The following is a 15,187-nucleotide window of genomic DNA, read 5'->3' as shown; positions in this document are numbered from 1 at the left end:
CTTCCACTACCTGCATCTCTTCCAGACTTGTGGCAAACAACCTGCTTCAGTACACATGTATCTGAGCTTATCACGAGTGTCTGAATGCAAGTCGGCTGCTCTCCCTGATGCTGATGCTTCTCTGCCCTAGGTGACAAGGGCTCCCCAAGGAGAGAAGAGCAGCCTGAGGGGTTTTGACGAGAAGGCCTACTTGTCTTCCAAGCTGCTGAAGGCTGGAGAGGACCCCTACCGCCACCACGCTTTTAACCAGCTGGAGAGCGACAAGCTGGGCAGCGAGCGGCCCATTCGGGACACGAGACACTACAGGTACGTGCGAGCTTGCTTGGCCCAAACCCCAGCCATGGCTTGGCGCAGGGAGCCTGGCTGCGCTGCAGTGGTAGCAAAGGCAGCCCATGTTTTTCTTTGGCAGGCTCAGTCCTCTGCTTCACTTTGTTTCATGGTTAATCTGGAAGGGTCTCAATGTGCAGAGATCCCTGATTAATTTGGCACCCTCACATTGCCCCACGTTGTTGCTTTTCTAGTATCTCTTTCTCAGCCTAGCAATGACTTGTTATTTCAGCCTTTGGGTTGCAGCACATCTCTGTTGCAGCTCACATTGCTCGTCTGGCAGCTGTTTTTTTGCGTAACGCTTCTCTCATTCATGTATTTTCAGTGTCTTCTGCCCTTGCCTGCAGGTTGCACCGTTGTTGCAGCCTTATTCTGGGTGCTGTGTTTCTCAACATCAGCCTGGTCTCTCTGCAGTTCCTTTGGTGCATTCGTCCTGTCCTGTGCACTGCAGTTCAGATGAGTGCTGCTGAGTTGGGGATGATGCCGACATGATTTTAATATTCATGCAATGAATATTTCATGGCTTGCAAAGTGCTCATCGGTCTGTCCTTGTTTCACTGGGGCTGAATTTATTCTGCTAGCTAAATCTTATCCTTAAATTGTTAGTGCTCCTGTAATTACCCTGTAATTTCTACAGTGCATTTCACCTGGAAGGATAAGGCTGTACTTTGAAAACTGTAGGTTTCGTGCTAATAGTATGGTGTAAAACAGCCCACCTGAATGCCTACAAACCATGGTGCACATCTCCCTGGGCTGGAACACAGGCCCTTCGTAGGCACTGTGCAGCAGTGCCTCACAGCTGCTGGAAATGGGAAACCTGTCATCTAACTTGATTGGAGCTGTGAAGGGATGTCAGAGAAATAAGCTTTGAGCCTGCCAGCACCGACAGCCATCAGGTGCTTTGGGAAAGCAAGCGTCTGGGGCTCTGCTTGTGGGATGAAAGTCTCGGGCTCCTGTGCCCCATCCTGCTAGCGAGTCAGAGGCAGCAATGCTGTGTCCTGTGTTACCGGCAACTCTCCTTGCCCTGCAGAACTGCTGCTTTCTGTTGAGCTACAGTCACGTTCTGACCCAAAAAAAAAAAAAAAAGGCCCTTTCGAAGCTGAATTATTATTTATTTTAACTGTGCTCTACAGTAGCGTGCAGAGCACCCTTGTGAAAAGCCCCATCTGTGCACTTGCACTGCAGTGCGTGGCCTTAGTTTGAAGAACTACATATGCCAACATGACTTTCTGGGAAGGTACAGCCACTGCAGGCTCTGGCTTTACAAGGATCCCCTTTAGCACTGGGAGACTTTGCGCGGATAATCAGAGCTGATAAGCCTAGTCCCACATCCCTCCCCTTGCAGGGGAAGCGGTGAGGGAATGGGGAAACTGGGTTTGGATCCCTTGTTTTGTAGCAATCTTGGCATGGATACAAGGATAGCTCTGAGAGCTGGTACCGGTTTGATGTGGTTTCAGAAAGCCCTTCCTTGTGTTGTGAATTGATCTGACCCTCAGTTTAAGGGCTAGGGGGATTAATAGGTCACTAAAACATTGCTTTTCTCCAGCATACAGAGAGTGCTTGGGCATACTTGAGTTGGTAACCTACAGTCTCTTTTTGGCATAGCATACAGGTGTTCTTTGATGCAAAAGAAGAGGCACAGCTTTCAAGCACGAACGTCTTGTCCTCTGTGATGCTGTACTAATACTGAGATCTTGGCTTCTCTTCCTCAAAAAAACACATACACCAGCTCTTCTGCTTTTCCTCTTCCCCTTGCCTTAATAGCTTTTATTGTTTCTAGGTCATGGAGTTATTTTGAAGCAATAACAACTATGATATGTCTCCTGCCTGGTCTCAAGCTTTCTTCTTTGGCCTTTATCAAGGCTTTATATGCTTGAAAATTGCAGTAAGATGCTACTCTCCTCCTAACAATATATTGCAAGGAAAAATATTAATAGTTTAGAATAGTCATAAAGCAGTAGGATTGAGTGTGGGTATTAAGAAAATAGTAACAGTTTAGTAATGCTCATAAAACAGTAAGTAAATGTGGAAGTAAAATAGTGGTTATAAAGTCATGAGAGATGAATGGTATTCCCTCTCAGAACTGATTTGGTCTGTGTGGCCTTGAGTGGTTAAAATATCAGGCCACAATGCCAGGGCTGGGCTCTTGATCAGGCAGGAATTGAGCACACACTGATTGCTATTTGTCATCGGCTGAAAGTTAGGAAGAAGGCAGAGTCTGGAGGAGCAGATCAGCCGTTTACCTGGGCTGAACCCAGGATGCAAGGCTAAGGTGCTCTCCTCCCAGAATCCTTGTGCTCCACAAGGCTGAAAGAAGTCCTGGTGCAGGCTGATCCTGAGCTGAACCATGGTTCCCTGTGCATGAATGAATGGAGGTACCCAACATTACAAAGTCAGGTCGAGGAGTTACTTCCACTGCTAGCAGAGATGTTTTCTCCCACGTTAGAAATTCTAGGCGCATTGCCGCAGCGGCTGCTGCAAGGCGGTGTCTGACTTGCGCTTCGGCCGTGTTGCAGGTGCGCCTCGGTACGCTACGACGCGGAGCTGCCGGCTACGAGCCTCATCATCACCTTCCACAACGAGGCCCGCTCCACCCTGCTGCGCACCGTGAGGAGGTGAGTTCAGCGGAGGGCCAGCTGCTTGCATCAGGGTACCCAAAACCAGTGCTGGCACTGGTGGGGGTCAGACACTTTCCGGAGGTTGCGTGAGAAAAGTGGTTGCATTTCCCCCAAGTGTTTGAGATCTGGTCTCCAGCTGGCCCCTAAGGACAGGTCAGAACCTGAATCAGTGGGACCAGACATATCTTCAAGGACAGAGCATATCTGCAAGGAGCAGCTAGATATGCCTTGTGGGGGGATCATTAGCAGCAGGAAAAAGATTTTGGGGTCTTCATTCATCGATAGAAACAGTCTGACTGTGGCTTGCAATGCCACAGTGTACAGACCCTACCAAACCTGCAGGACCTTTGCTACCTTGTATTTGTGACTCCTCATATCTGTGCATCAATAATGCCACAACTAACTAGGTAAAAGTGTGGTACAGGACCTGACAATATCCCCAGGTAGATGGGAATATACAGATATCTGCACCACAAAGCTGTGCCTTCCCTTCCTTATCACCCCTGCAGAACCTGAGGAGGCTTTTTTCCTTTTAGTTTTTACAAAAACATGCCCTCTGACTCTTCAAAGAGTTGCTCAAAGGGTCCCTGATGCTTGCAAGCAGGTCCACGAATGACCTATGGAGGCTGAAGGAAGAACAAATTGCTCAGGTGGAAGGTCGAGCTGATAGCACTGCTAGCCAGAATGCATTATTCATCATCACTGGTTCTTCCCCATCAGGTCCTGTGGCCTCATAGAGAATGTGCTTTGTGAATAAATAATAGGCTTTTTCAAACTGGTCTCATGGTTGGAAGGCTGGTTTTCTGTCTGCCAGGTTTGGTGCCACACTATTTCCAGAAACCTGTATATACTGCATTAACACATTTTGCCTGTTTACCGCTCTCCTTTCCTTTTCATCTGAACCACAAAATGAGCTCTGCAGAGCCACTGTTCAGAAAACGAGCAGATTTGTTTGGAGCCATGGTGCTGCTAGGGCAACGGCAGGAGATTTCTGCTGGTTACGTCATAGGTCAGACAGTAAATGATCTGGTGCTCAGAAACCAGGCTAGCAGGAACTTTAAGAAAATCTCAAGGCAGCCAGTTAAATAGCCAGATGCCACAATGGTTAAATTATTGAGAAGATGACATTTAGCTCAGTGGTAACGTATAGTGAGAGAAACTAATATTCAGATCTTACGGTGATGGTGTGTATTAATTAGCAGCTGAGGGTTGCTAGTGCATTAACAAACCAGGGTTGCTAGGGTGGATCTAAACAAACATCATGCCCTCAGAATCACACAGAACAGTTGAGGTTGGAAGGGACCTCTCGAAATCACCTAGTCCAACCCCCTGCTCAAGCAAGATCACCTGGAGCAGGTTGATCAAGGCCATGTCCAGTTGGGTTTTGAATATATCTGAGGATGGAAACTCACAACGTGTCTGAGCCTTTTGTTCTCCAAACTTCCCTCCTCCAGAGTCCCAGCCCCTTCAACCTCTCCTCTTATGTTAAGTGCTTTGAGCCCCTCAATTATTTTAGTGGTCCTTTGCTGAACCTGATGCCAGTACAAGAAATACATGAAGGTAGTGGTAGCCCAAAAGTGGGCACAGTATCCCAGATGTGGCCTCATCAGTCTCAAAGGTGGTCCCAGCTGATCTCCGAGGCTTTCCACAACTCAGACCTGTCAAGAGAGCTCTTGAAAGGGTGTGACCCATCTGTTCAAGTTGATCCTTTGATGTTACTGCAATTGAGGGAGTGCACTTGTGAGGGACCCGGTGTGCTCTACTGCAAACAGTGGGCTGGTTGGCATTTCCTCCCTGGCCTCTGTCTGCCATTGGCGTTGTTATTGCCAGATGGTTTATAACCAGTGTGCCAGATATACTCCTTGCTTACATCAAAAATCTCCGAAAAACTTTCTTCCATTTATAACTGTCTGACTATGGATCACAGGGGCTTGATTCTAGCCCCTGTGGGGCTCGGGTTCTAGCAGTATTTGCAACATTATACAATGAAGCATTGATTTGTCTTTTGAGGTAGATTCACCACCCAAGTGCAAAGGTGAAGGCTCCGGTCATGGTTATCCTGTTGGAAGAGGTGTGGGACTGAGTCCCGTCTGCAGGCTGACGGAGCTGTTATGAAGGGAGTTGAAGATTTTAAGGTGTTCTTCAAGATGACATCTTTACCCCCAGAGTCCTGTCTTTCAGCAAAACACATTTGATTGTGCCAGGCTGAGTTATTGCTGTGAGAATAATTGTTGCTGAATTCACCTACACAGTCAATGTACCGACCATTTATTTTACAACCAATTATCTTGCAGCACTTTGGGATATGTCAAGTATGAAAGGGACGGGGGAAACTGTTCTGTTTTACTCCATTTATGGCCTGGTTGTGAGTCTGCAGAAGACCACAGTGATGTTAAACTGCAGGAAGCATAAAATTGCACTGCCTTCTACCCTGCTGACTGGTCAGGCTTCTAGGCTGTCATTATTTCTACATTCATAACAGTCTCTTTAAGCTGGATAGAACAAGATGATTTGAGTTAACCATTTGAGATGCATTTGGTGAAAGTTAAATATGATGTCACTGTTGTTATGGGCCTTTTCCCAGATTCAGTGATCATAATTATGCTATGGGTATTCTATAAGAGGCAATAAGAGGCAACTTTGCTATATCTAACAATTTTTTTCAAGGGCCCAGTCTTCAGAGGTGAGTAGAATATGTGCTGCCAGATGAAATTTTGATGCTGAAGACTTTGCAATCCTGCCTGGTAAATGCCTGAATTTGGGCACTCCAAAATCACCTGTAAAACTGTGGGAAAGCCTAAGAAGAAATACATGAAGGGGGGCTGTGGTTGAACTGAGCTCGAAGTAAAACAAGAGGCAGTTCAAATGTGTTCTCCACAGCCAGATGCTGCCTCATGTTGTTCAGATGACTCTGTGGGGCAACCCAACTGAGTGGCAATGCTGGTAGAAAAAGGTCTGGGGAAGAAACTCAGAAATGAGACTCCTGCATTATGTTTTTTCATGTTGGCCTAATCTTGGCAGGCGTAGGGTCCAAATCCTGATTTGCGTGGAATACACCAGCAGGTGAGCCCTTGCAGGACCCAACCAGCACATGAATGGGGCATCTTGCTTCGAATGTTGTTGATCTGAGACAGGGAGTCCATCTGACAAACTTTGCTGGTTTATTTTCGGTGCAAAGAAAGGCCACTGGTTGGAAAGATCCAGCAAGAGACTATGAAGGGGAGTGTAAGGGAAAAAACGTGAAGTGGGCCATCCACCAGAAACTGCGAGCTTGCCATTTCAGAAGGCTCATTGCCAGCAGCTCCTGTTCAGCAGGAGTGGTTTGTCTGCTGGATGTCACTTCCTCTGCAGGACACAGCTGTCCCACTCAAACCAGTTATTTGCTTGGCACCCCATAGGCCCTCAGAGACAGCCATTGTTCAAAACCCATTTTGTGTGATTGGTAGATTTGCCTGATTAGTCCTTAACTAATTAACTAACATCACTTCTGCTGTGGTGACCAGTCTTGGAGAAAGGAAAGTCAACTACTCTGCGGCCTGCTCCCTTTCTCTTTGATTTCAGTCAGTATTGTAGGTACTGTCTGTCTCCGAGTGGAAATGTAAAGGTGAATGGTTAGCTTTAAGTCAGCAGACTCGAACAGCTGTCAGTGGTTCAGTGCTTATGCAGAGAGCTTCTATATGATCTGCTAGAGCATTTGGTACAACAATTCACTGCAAAACTTTACAGAGTGGCTTTGACAGTTTAAGTAATGACCAAAAGGGAGACAATTTCAGAGCAAAGGAGAAGAGATGCTCCGCTGCTAACACCTGGAATAAGCACGGGCATCTGTAAGCTACTGAGACATGGATAGATCGCTGGGGAGAGAAACTTGTTGGCAATGCTGATGTGATAGAGCAGAATGGTACTGAAAGAAGGGAACTAAGAACAGGTAAAGGAGACAAGGAATCCATAAGACAAGGGAAACGAAGTGACATGCATCTGTTTCTCTGTTGTTTAAGGCAATTGTCATTTGGATTTTGAGCCCTAATAACACATTTTGTGCCTCAGACTAAAAGATTGTCATGACAGTCTCTGCACCTTGCTGAAGAAAAATACTAGAATTAGTGTTCCTTGTTAAAAAAGACAGGGAAAAGAGGTGCTAAGAAGATTAGATAACTCTCCTAAGGTTTCACAATAAATTATTGCAGACCTGGGAGCAGAGCTGGACATTGAACAATGAGCTTTGAACTCCCTGAAGAATACTTCCTCTCCACTGGGAAATCGGTGGAAAGTTATGGAGGAGGGAACAAAATGTTTCCTTTTGCTTTCCAGTTATATAGAGTTAGAAAGTCTGAAACTTGTGGAGAAGTCTGTTGGCCCTGCTGAGAGGGTAGCAGGAGAGGGTGTAGAATTCCCACTGAGGAGTGGAGAATGCAGCTCATCCAAATTGCTCATGGTCTACGTGGAGTTTTGTACAGACAAGACTGCAAGGGGCAACCTTGTCTGTAAAATACACGGGTGATTAAGCTGGGAGAAATTGCAGTCATCAGTGCAAAGAGTAGCACTTGCCACACATATGCCCTTGACGCTAAAGGATCCAGAAGGGTAGAAGCCAAGAGAAACAAATGAGATTCAGCTTTAAAAAATAAATGCAGGCTTAATCATCTAGGGACATATAAGCTCAAAGTACAAATACACAGAAGGAGGTATGAAGCAAAATAAATCAGAAAAAGTGGGATGTGATACTGAGCAGCAGAGCAGTCAGGATTCTGCAATGTGCTGAAAACCCTCCCAGACTAAGGGAACTTTGTCTCAGTATGTGAAGCCATCCCTGAAGCTGCTTAGCAAGACAGTAATTTCTTTCTCTATGGCTTTAGTGGCCCATCCTCGGGAGTACTGGATTACTCATGTTGTCTGTTTCCTGTATAAAACAAAGCCAAAGAAGAAATTAAAAAGCCAGCAGTCTTTCTCCACATTGCTCAAAATCAGAAAAGTGGGTGCCAATGAAATGTGGTGTTGCTAGAACCGAGAGGATAGTGCCTCTGTTTTTGTTAATATTATAGTTTTCAAGCCTATCCTCTTAATCAGGGTACTTCAACATAACTCTAGTTTTTAGCCCGTGAATCATCTTGCTGAAGGCAATGAGGACCTGGTCTGTGTATAGAGGCCCTGCACTGAAGGAGATTTGAAGGGTGAATTGCCTGTGGTTAAAGGAAAGCCAGAGAAGGGACTTGAAAAGCATCGTGAAAGATTAATTTGAGCATTTTGAACAAATGGGAGGAATGAAGGAGTCAATATTTTGGACCCAGTAGTAGAAAGATGCTGATAAGCAAGCAAAGTAAGTTTTACAAGACTGCAAGGAACACTTTATAAGAAAATTTATAGAAGAACAGTGGGTATCTTAATGAAACCATTCTGACTCCTGGGCTCCAGACTGCACTGATGTCCATGGAGCAAGGAAGCTTTTATTTTTCCCTCCCTGTGTGTGAAAGTCTCTGTCCTGCAGACTCACTGCAGGCGTGAGGGTTTGCAATGCACAGCAGGACATAGCCCAGGAAAAGATCTGTGCTTTCAAGCCATAACAGCCAGTGTAGAAGAACAACAAATAAGCAAAAGAGGGCAAAAAAATCCAGAACACGACAAAGATCTCCTATGGACAGGCATTGGACAAACTGAGAGTCCTGAAGCCAGCTGTGGGTTGCTGTGCGCTTTGGCCCAGATGTCCTGGTCCTCTGTGGCAGCGCTCTATGGGTGTGCAGAGAGCTGGTGCTCCAGCCTGTCCGCTGGGTCCTGATGGACCCTGGTGCAAGGGGAGGGTTATCAGTTCCATGTTACCAGATGTCAGGATTTCTGCTGTTTGTGTCAGTCCTACTGTTGTTGTGATGGCCACTCACCAAGGTCATCTTTTTCCTCCCTGTCTCACTGCAGTGTCCTGAACCGCACCCCTCCCAGCCTCATCCAGGAGATCATTTTGGTGGATGACTTCAGCTCAGATCGTAAGTGTGGTTCTGTTACTCTTGCTCTTGTTTCTTGTCTTCTCTTTTCCCCCTTGGTTTGCTCTGCTCAGTCCCTCTCCTCACAGGGTTACTCTCTTGTCTAGACTAGGGGCCCCCAATGGGATGTTTTGCAGACTGACACTGCCGTGTGTCTGGGACAAGCACAGTACAGGGCTCAGCTAAAAACTCCCATTGAGGCTTCTAATACAATAGAAATATTTTCAGAAAGACCCATTCCATGACAACTCCTGTTTTTCCCATAGACAGTAGTGGCATGATGGACTTTTTTGGTCTTACAACCACTTCACTTAGGCACATACATGCAGACATGGAGCTCTTTAGTACACATTTGGGATCTGACTCTTTCCTTTAAAATCTGCCTTATTTGCTCCAGAGCGTGTCAGCGCTGGCAGTTAGTTAGTCAGAATGATGCGCCATTTACCAGAGGGTAAATGACTTGATGTGCATTCCTGTTCTCACCTAAAATTGTGATTTGGCCAACATAAGAGCATTGCCTCCCCTTGTCGCAGATGTCCAGCAAACTCTCAGTAGTTTTTAATCAAGAGCACCTGCCACTTCATTTGGATGTTGGAGCAGCTGCCAAAGTGCCCACGTAAGAGGAATATTTCAGATTGCCTGAATGGAAATGCTTCTGCGCAAGCACACCAAGAGATGCAGTTTGGCTAATGGCCTTTGCACTCTGTCCAGAGCACTGAGTCTGTGGGAGGGTAACAGCAGAAAAGAGGCTGTGAGAGACATGAAAAAGGGAGGCCCTCATGGGAGGGTCTGGTGGAACAGAGAAAGCACATTTTGTGGACACGCCATGGTGAGCGTGTAGCCTTGCAAAGTTGTGATACCTGGTGGTCACTGGTACACCTTGCCTAAACCCAACAGCTGTTGCTCTCCATCATGTTTCCTGGTGGTAAATGAGGGGTGCCACAGGCTACTGGCCAGCTGCCAATGGAGATGTCGAGCATCCATCTATTAATGTAATAGTGTCCCTGAGGAATTGAGTCAAATCCCTGTTGCTGATATTAAATGAAATCAAGCAGAAACTGTCCTGAGAACAAATGATGGGAAATGCCCGGCTGAGGTGCTAAGGGTAAAGAGAATGGATGAGATCCCTCAGTGTGACAGGACTTCTATTTGGTGCTTTGGTAATTTAAAGCTCTGTCTCCCTATGGTCCCTCCGTCTCGCCAGTGCTCATCCTACTCCTGGCCCTGTTCCACAGGGCCAGCTCTGGTCCCATTGCTCTGAGCACAGAAGGGTGATGGCCCCATCCCTCCGAGCGTCAGGAAGCACAGGGCAAGCTGTCCAAAGAGGACAGTTAGGCAAGCAGTGCTCTTTGGTGTGCCCTTCAGACAAGGGGCCTGTTAACTAAGGCCATTAGGGTGATCAATACAATATTACCTGAAAGCACAATTTCCCCTCCCATGGATATGCAGGAGCTCTTGCTTGAAGGCAACTCATTAATGCATTTGTGCCAAATGTCTTTTGCCTTATCTAAGCTGAGGACTGCCAGCTCCTTACCAAGATCCCAAAAGTCAAGTGTCTGCGCAACACTCGTCGAGAAGGTGAGTGCGGAAGTCTTTGTAAGGAACAAGATTTGGTTGATTTTTTTTCCACATGGCCATTTGTCTGCCAGTTGTCTGCATGTTGTTTCTTCCGGTTACAGGTTGTACTTTCTGTACAAGGGTTTGATCTCCTACTTTGGAGGTTCTGTGAAGGGAGAACCTGGCTTATCAACTCTCAGGCTTTAGTGCTCTTCTCTAATGCTTTAAACAGAGAGAAGTGATATTCACATGCTCTGGCTAGAACAAGAACTGTGTTTTGTTAAGATCTTTATGAATATAAATGTTTTGTTTAACTTGCAATATAAAGTACCAAGTCATCTTGCAGATGTGGGAAAGAATTAAAAAAAAAACAAGCATGTATCGTAAATAGCTACAATTAAGGAAAATTATTTGTCGAATATGCACGTGCGATAACACTGACTTTCTCCATCTCCTTTTTATAATCTCTGAGGATCTGGAGGGGGAGTCAGTGATTGCTCAGTTTGGGAAGGGCATCCCAGGCAGTGGGATGGTCTGTACAGAGACATTTGAGGGGCAAGTTAACATCTCTGGACAATGGGCAAAAGAAAGGAGAAATGTAAATGAAGTGGTGAGAAAGGCAGCAAGCAGAGAGCAGCATGTGGTCCCGTGGTTCTGGGAGAGCTGGGAGGAGTGTTGCAATGAGAAGGAGGCTGAGCAGACACAGCTGAGGCAGCAGTAATATTCCTGTCACAAGGGCTGGAGGGGAAGGGGTCTGTCATCAAGACAGGAACCAGATGGAAGTTCAGTGGTATGGAAAAAAATGAGATATGAGGCCATTCTGTGCGAGCTGGGGGTGCTCAGCTTGGCGCATGTTCTCGGGAGAAACTGCTCTCTGTTTCGCGGGGTCATGCTGTAGAAGAGCTACTTCTCTTCTCGTGCAGTGGCCTCACAAGGTGCTTTAATTTCTGAGTCAGGCTCAACTGTTTGCCTTCCTCTCGCTCTCGCGCTGTTTCTTCATCCTAGGGCTGATTCGCTCTCGAGTGCGAGGAGCTGAGATGGCTGCTGCTGACATCCTCACCTTCTTGGATAGTCACTGCGAGGTCAACACCGAGTGGCTGCAGCCGATGCTTCAGAGGGTGAAAGAGGTGAGCACGGTGCCCTCTCCCTGGCATGTGTGGGACTGGCCTGGCTTGTACTGGTGGACCCTCTGCCCCTGTGTGCCACGAGCAATCCTGGTGACAACAGAGCCTTCTCCAAGGCTTCCAGAGGAAGCTGCAGCTGAGCTAGTCAGGCATGCGGTGCTTCCTGACAGGCCTCTGCAACCTCCTGCTGATGAGGCAAGAGGTGGTGAGGGATGAGACGTAATGCATAATCCTTAAACCATGACTCCTACTTCAGCTCTCCCAGAGGTGCCGCCTTTCTGTGCATGGTGTAGACACCTTCCCAGCACACACTGTGGAAGTTTACGTGTTTTCTGTCTTCTTTTTAACTGCTGGACTCTGGCCTCTGCCTTGCTGCTGGCCAGAACTTACTTCCCTTATTGGTTCCCCCAAGCTTCCTATGTGCAGGTGGCTTCCCAGCACAGAGGTGCTGCCTGTATGTGCTGGCTCACATGGGAAAGGACTGATGTGAATAAGAGAGATGGTTGTCAGCTACAAACCTACTTCCCGCATTTCCAGTGTGAGTCCTAGTTCAAATTTCGGGGTTGCCCTGAACAGTCCTGTCACTTGAAGGTTGGAGCAGTTGCCACCAGGCTCTCTGAGGTGAGTGCTGGCAGAGCAGAGGCTGTGCAGACATGTTTCCTCTGCGTGGCCATCCACAGCACACAGCCAGAGGGAATATCCATGAGCAATAGGCCCTGGCCTAGGATGTGTCACCGGGCCAAAGGAAGAGCTATGGCAGGTACCAAAGGGAGGTTTGACAGGAAAGGCATGGAGGATCCACCAGTGGAGGCTGTTGGGTATCTAACAACAGAACACTGTTTCCAGCATTGCCAGATCTCAGTTTAATCATAGACTTCCGTTATCACAAAACTCTTACTAGTACCATCTCTTGACACTCAAAAATTGTTACAGTCTCATCTTCCACTTAAAACCATTGCAAAGAGGAAAAAAAACTAAATATATATTCCCCTTAGTTCAAATAGAGTAATTCCTAATTCTTGATTTTTTTTTAAAGTTTCTTATGTTTTTGAAGTAAGGGTCTCGATTGATAGAATTTGTCAGGAAAATGATTTATTAGTGAGTTGATTCCTATCAGTCCAGAAACTAGGAGTTAATTCAAAGAAGGCTGAGTAGTAATTACTGTCAACAAATAGCAATAATTAGCACAAAGCCTTTAGAAGTGATTCATGTTCTGTGACTCTGGCAGGAAATAGAGCTGTGCCTTAGCAGCGTTTCTGAGTGTCAGGGACTTGGGCTTCATTTTGTGTGTGCTGGGTGCGCAGGTTCTTTAGTAGCCACTATCTCCGTGTTTGGAGGTAATGGGCATGGATCTCTGCCCATATCTCAGAATTGTGCTAGAGAAGCTAGGCAAAAATATATATGTTACATGTCCAGGTTCATGTTTTCTGATCTCAGGCAGCTTTGCCAGTCCTTCAAGAAAAGTCTGATTGTTTTCCCTTTTTCTCTCTCTCCTTCAGGATTATACCCGAGTGGTGAGTCCAATCATTGATGTTATCAGCCTGGATAATTTTGCCTACCTGGCAGCATCAGCAGACCTGAGGGGAGGTGGGTACAAAGAATGACTTGTGTGAGTTAGACTAGAAGGATGGTGCACAAAAAATAATTGTGGTTCTCTTCAGCTTTTCAAGAAAGCAGAGTGATGCTCGCTCTTGATGGGTTCTCTGTCCTTTCTCCTCCAATTTGCAAGGCAAGATTTTTTGCAAAGTTAAAACAAATTCAAACTACATCAAGTTGCACTCGAGCTTGTTATAGAGCTTTGCAAATCTATAGCTTATTTAACTGAAAAAAACCATATCACCATGTCCTCTAGCCTCCTCACACCTCCAAACTGTAGGTGAATGGAAGGATTCCTCAGCTGCAGCTCACATGCCAGATCTGAAACGCGCCCCTTCTGCACTCTCAGCTCTCTTGTTCATAACTCAGAGAGCCCACTCTTTACAGTTTCCAACAAGAAAAGGAAGGTGATAAAGGAGGATGGGGAGAAGGGCTACCCCTAGAGACTCTTGACTTCCTGTGCTCCACCTGGTCCTTCCAGCATCACCTGGTATCTCAGTATGATGCGGTTTGCTCCTTGGGAAAGACCCCTGGCACTAGAGGACGGGAAGCCCTATCGGCGCCCAGCACGTCCCGGCTCTCTGTCTCCTCCAGGCGGTGTTACAGCATCACAACAGCCTTCAAATTCGGTTCTGCATGGACTTCATGCTCTGGGCATGTTGGGGCAGCGCCTGAGCATGACCCTAGAGAAGGGCCCTGACAAGTCTCCTGCACGCATGCGCTACCACAGACAAGCATCCAGAGGGCTCCTGGACCTTCACACACGTGCCCATGGCATAAGCCACTGCATAACCCATTTGTATCCCTGAGAATGATTCATCTTGTGATAGTAACTCAGTTAAGACTACCCACCGCCAGGAGTCGTCAGCAAAATCCCTGTCTCCAACCAGCATCCTTCTCCATTAGCTGCCCAGACAAGGCCTGCTTCCTACCGAGAGTGCAGACGTTCATCCCCTGCCTGATCTGCAGCTGCTCCTTATGCTGCAGTGCCCCGTAGGCACTTCCAGTTGCTGCTCCTGGCTACTGGGCCCTCACAGGGTACTGTGGCTCTTCCTATGATCTCCCGTAGTGCCCAGCTCTGATCTTCCTCCTCTGTGGCAAGAGAAAACGTGGACATCTGGGATTCACTTGGCTTCAAAAGGCAGCTTGCTCTGTGGCTACCTCTCGCAGTGGTGTCGACCACAGTCCAACTATAAACACGTAATAAGTGTGGAAGGGGATGATTACAGTGAACAATATTTTGTTTTGTTGTTTGTTTTGCTTTGTAGGGTTTTCTTGTGTGTGTTGTGGGTTTTTTAATTTTATTTAATTTTAATTTTATTTTTTGATTTATTTTTTCAGAATACATTGTATTCTACAGAGTATCTTGATTAAAGCCTCATAACTTTGGCAGACTATGAGGTATAAGACAGATTGGCCAAAATGCAGCAGTGTTAATTATTATATCTCCTAGTGACAACCCCCTCCTGGTGATGTGAAATGTAACAGAGCAGAGACCTGTGCTGCTAAGGGGTGAAGGTGCCAAGAGAAAAAATTAGCAGCCTCTTGGCTGGATTAGGATAGACTCTTGCCATTTCTGGATAGGCAATGAGGCAGGTCAGGAAAAGAAAGGAGGGACAGCCTGTGCTATAAATGCTGGTAGTATAATTGAAGCTATTAGAAAAGCAAGAACAAAACCTGTCTGTGTTTTTTTTTTTTTTTTTTTTTTTTTTTTTTTTTTTTTCTCCCTCCCCAGGGTTTGACTGGAGCCTTCACTTTAAATGGGAGCAGATTCCTATAGAGCAGAAGATGTCAAGAACAGACCCGACTCAGTCTATAAGGTAGAATATAAAGCCCCCAGAATACCCTTACTAAGCCTTCACCTGTATGGTGAGGGCTACACATGGATTGTAGTCACAGTGCTCACTTGATGATGACAAATTCTTTGTGTTATTTGTGAAGAAATCTTGCAATTAATTGAGATCTACACTTTTTTCCTGAAAGTATTACTCCC

At 46.4% G+C, this 15,187-nt stretch overlaps 1 protein-coding gene across 1 annotated transcript in view; it reads left to right on the top strand.

The window, feature by feature from the left end:
* Positions 1-15,187, top strand: part of GALNT16 (polypeptide N-acetylgalactosaminyltransferase 16) — a 53,573-nt gene that overhangs the window by 27,002 nt on the left and 11,384 nt on the right. Inside the window, exons 2-8 of the mRNA XM_088536570.1 lie at positions 131-306; positions 2,844-2,942; positions 8,853-8,920; positions 10,430-10,495; positions 11,480-11,601; positions 13,098-13,185; positions 14,930-15,014. Coding sequence (XP_088392696.1) covers positions 131-306; positions 2,844-2,942; positions 8,853-8,920; positions 10,430-10,495; positions 11,480-11,601; positions 13,098-13,185; positions 14,930-15,014 — 704 coding nt within the window. The remainder of the gene's footprint in view (positions 1-130; positions 307-2,843; positions 2,943-8,852; positions 8,921-10,429; positions 10,496-11,479; positions 11,602-13,097; positions 13,186-14,929; positions 15,015-15,187) is intronic.

Source organism: Tinamus guttatus, unplaced genomic scaffold, assembly GCF_059628265.1.
Source record: "Tinamus guttatus ecotype Peru unplaced genomic scaffold, ASM5962826v1 Tinamus_guttatus_pri_ptg000676l, whole genome shotgun sequence".
Lineage (NCBI taxonomy): Eukaryota > Metazoa > Chordata > Aves > Tinamiformes > Tinamidae > Tinamus > Tinamus guttatus.
The sequence above is the reverse complement of the archived record's forward strand: the minus strand, read 5'-3'. Positions and strand labels throughout refer to the sequence as shown.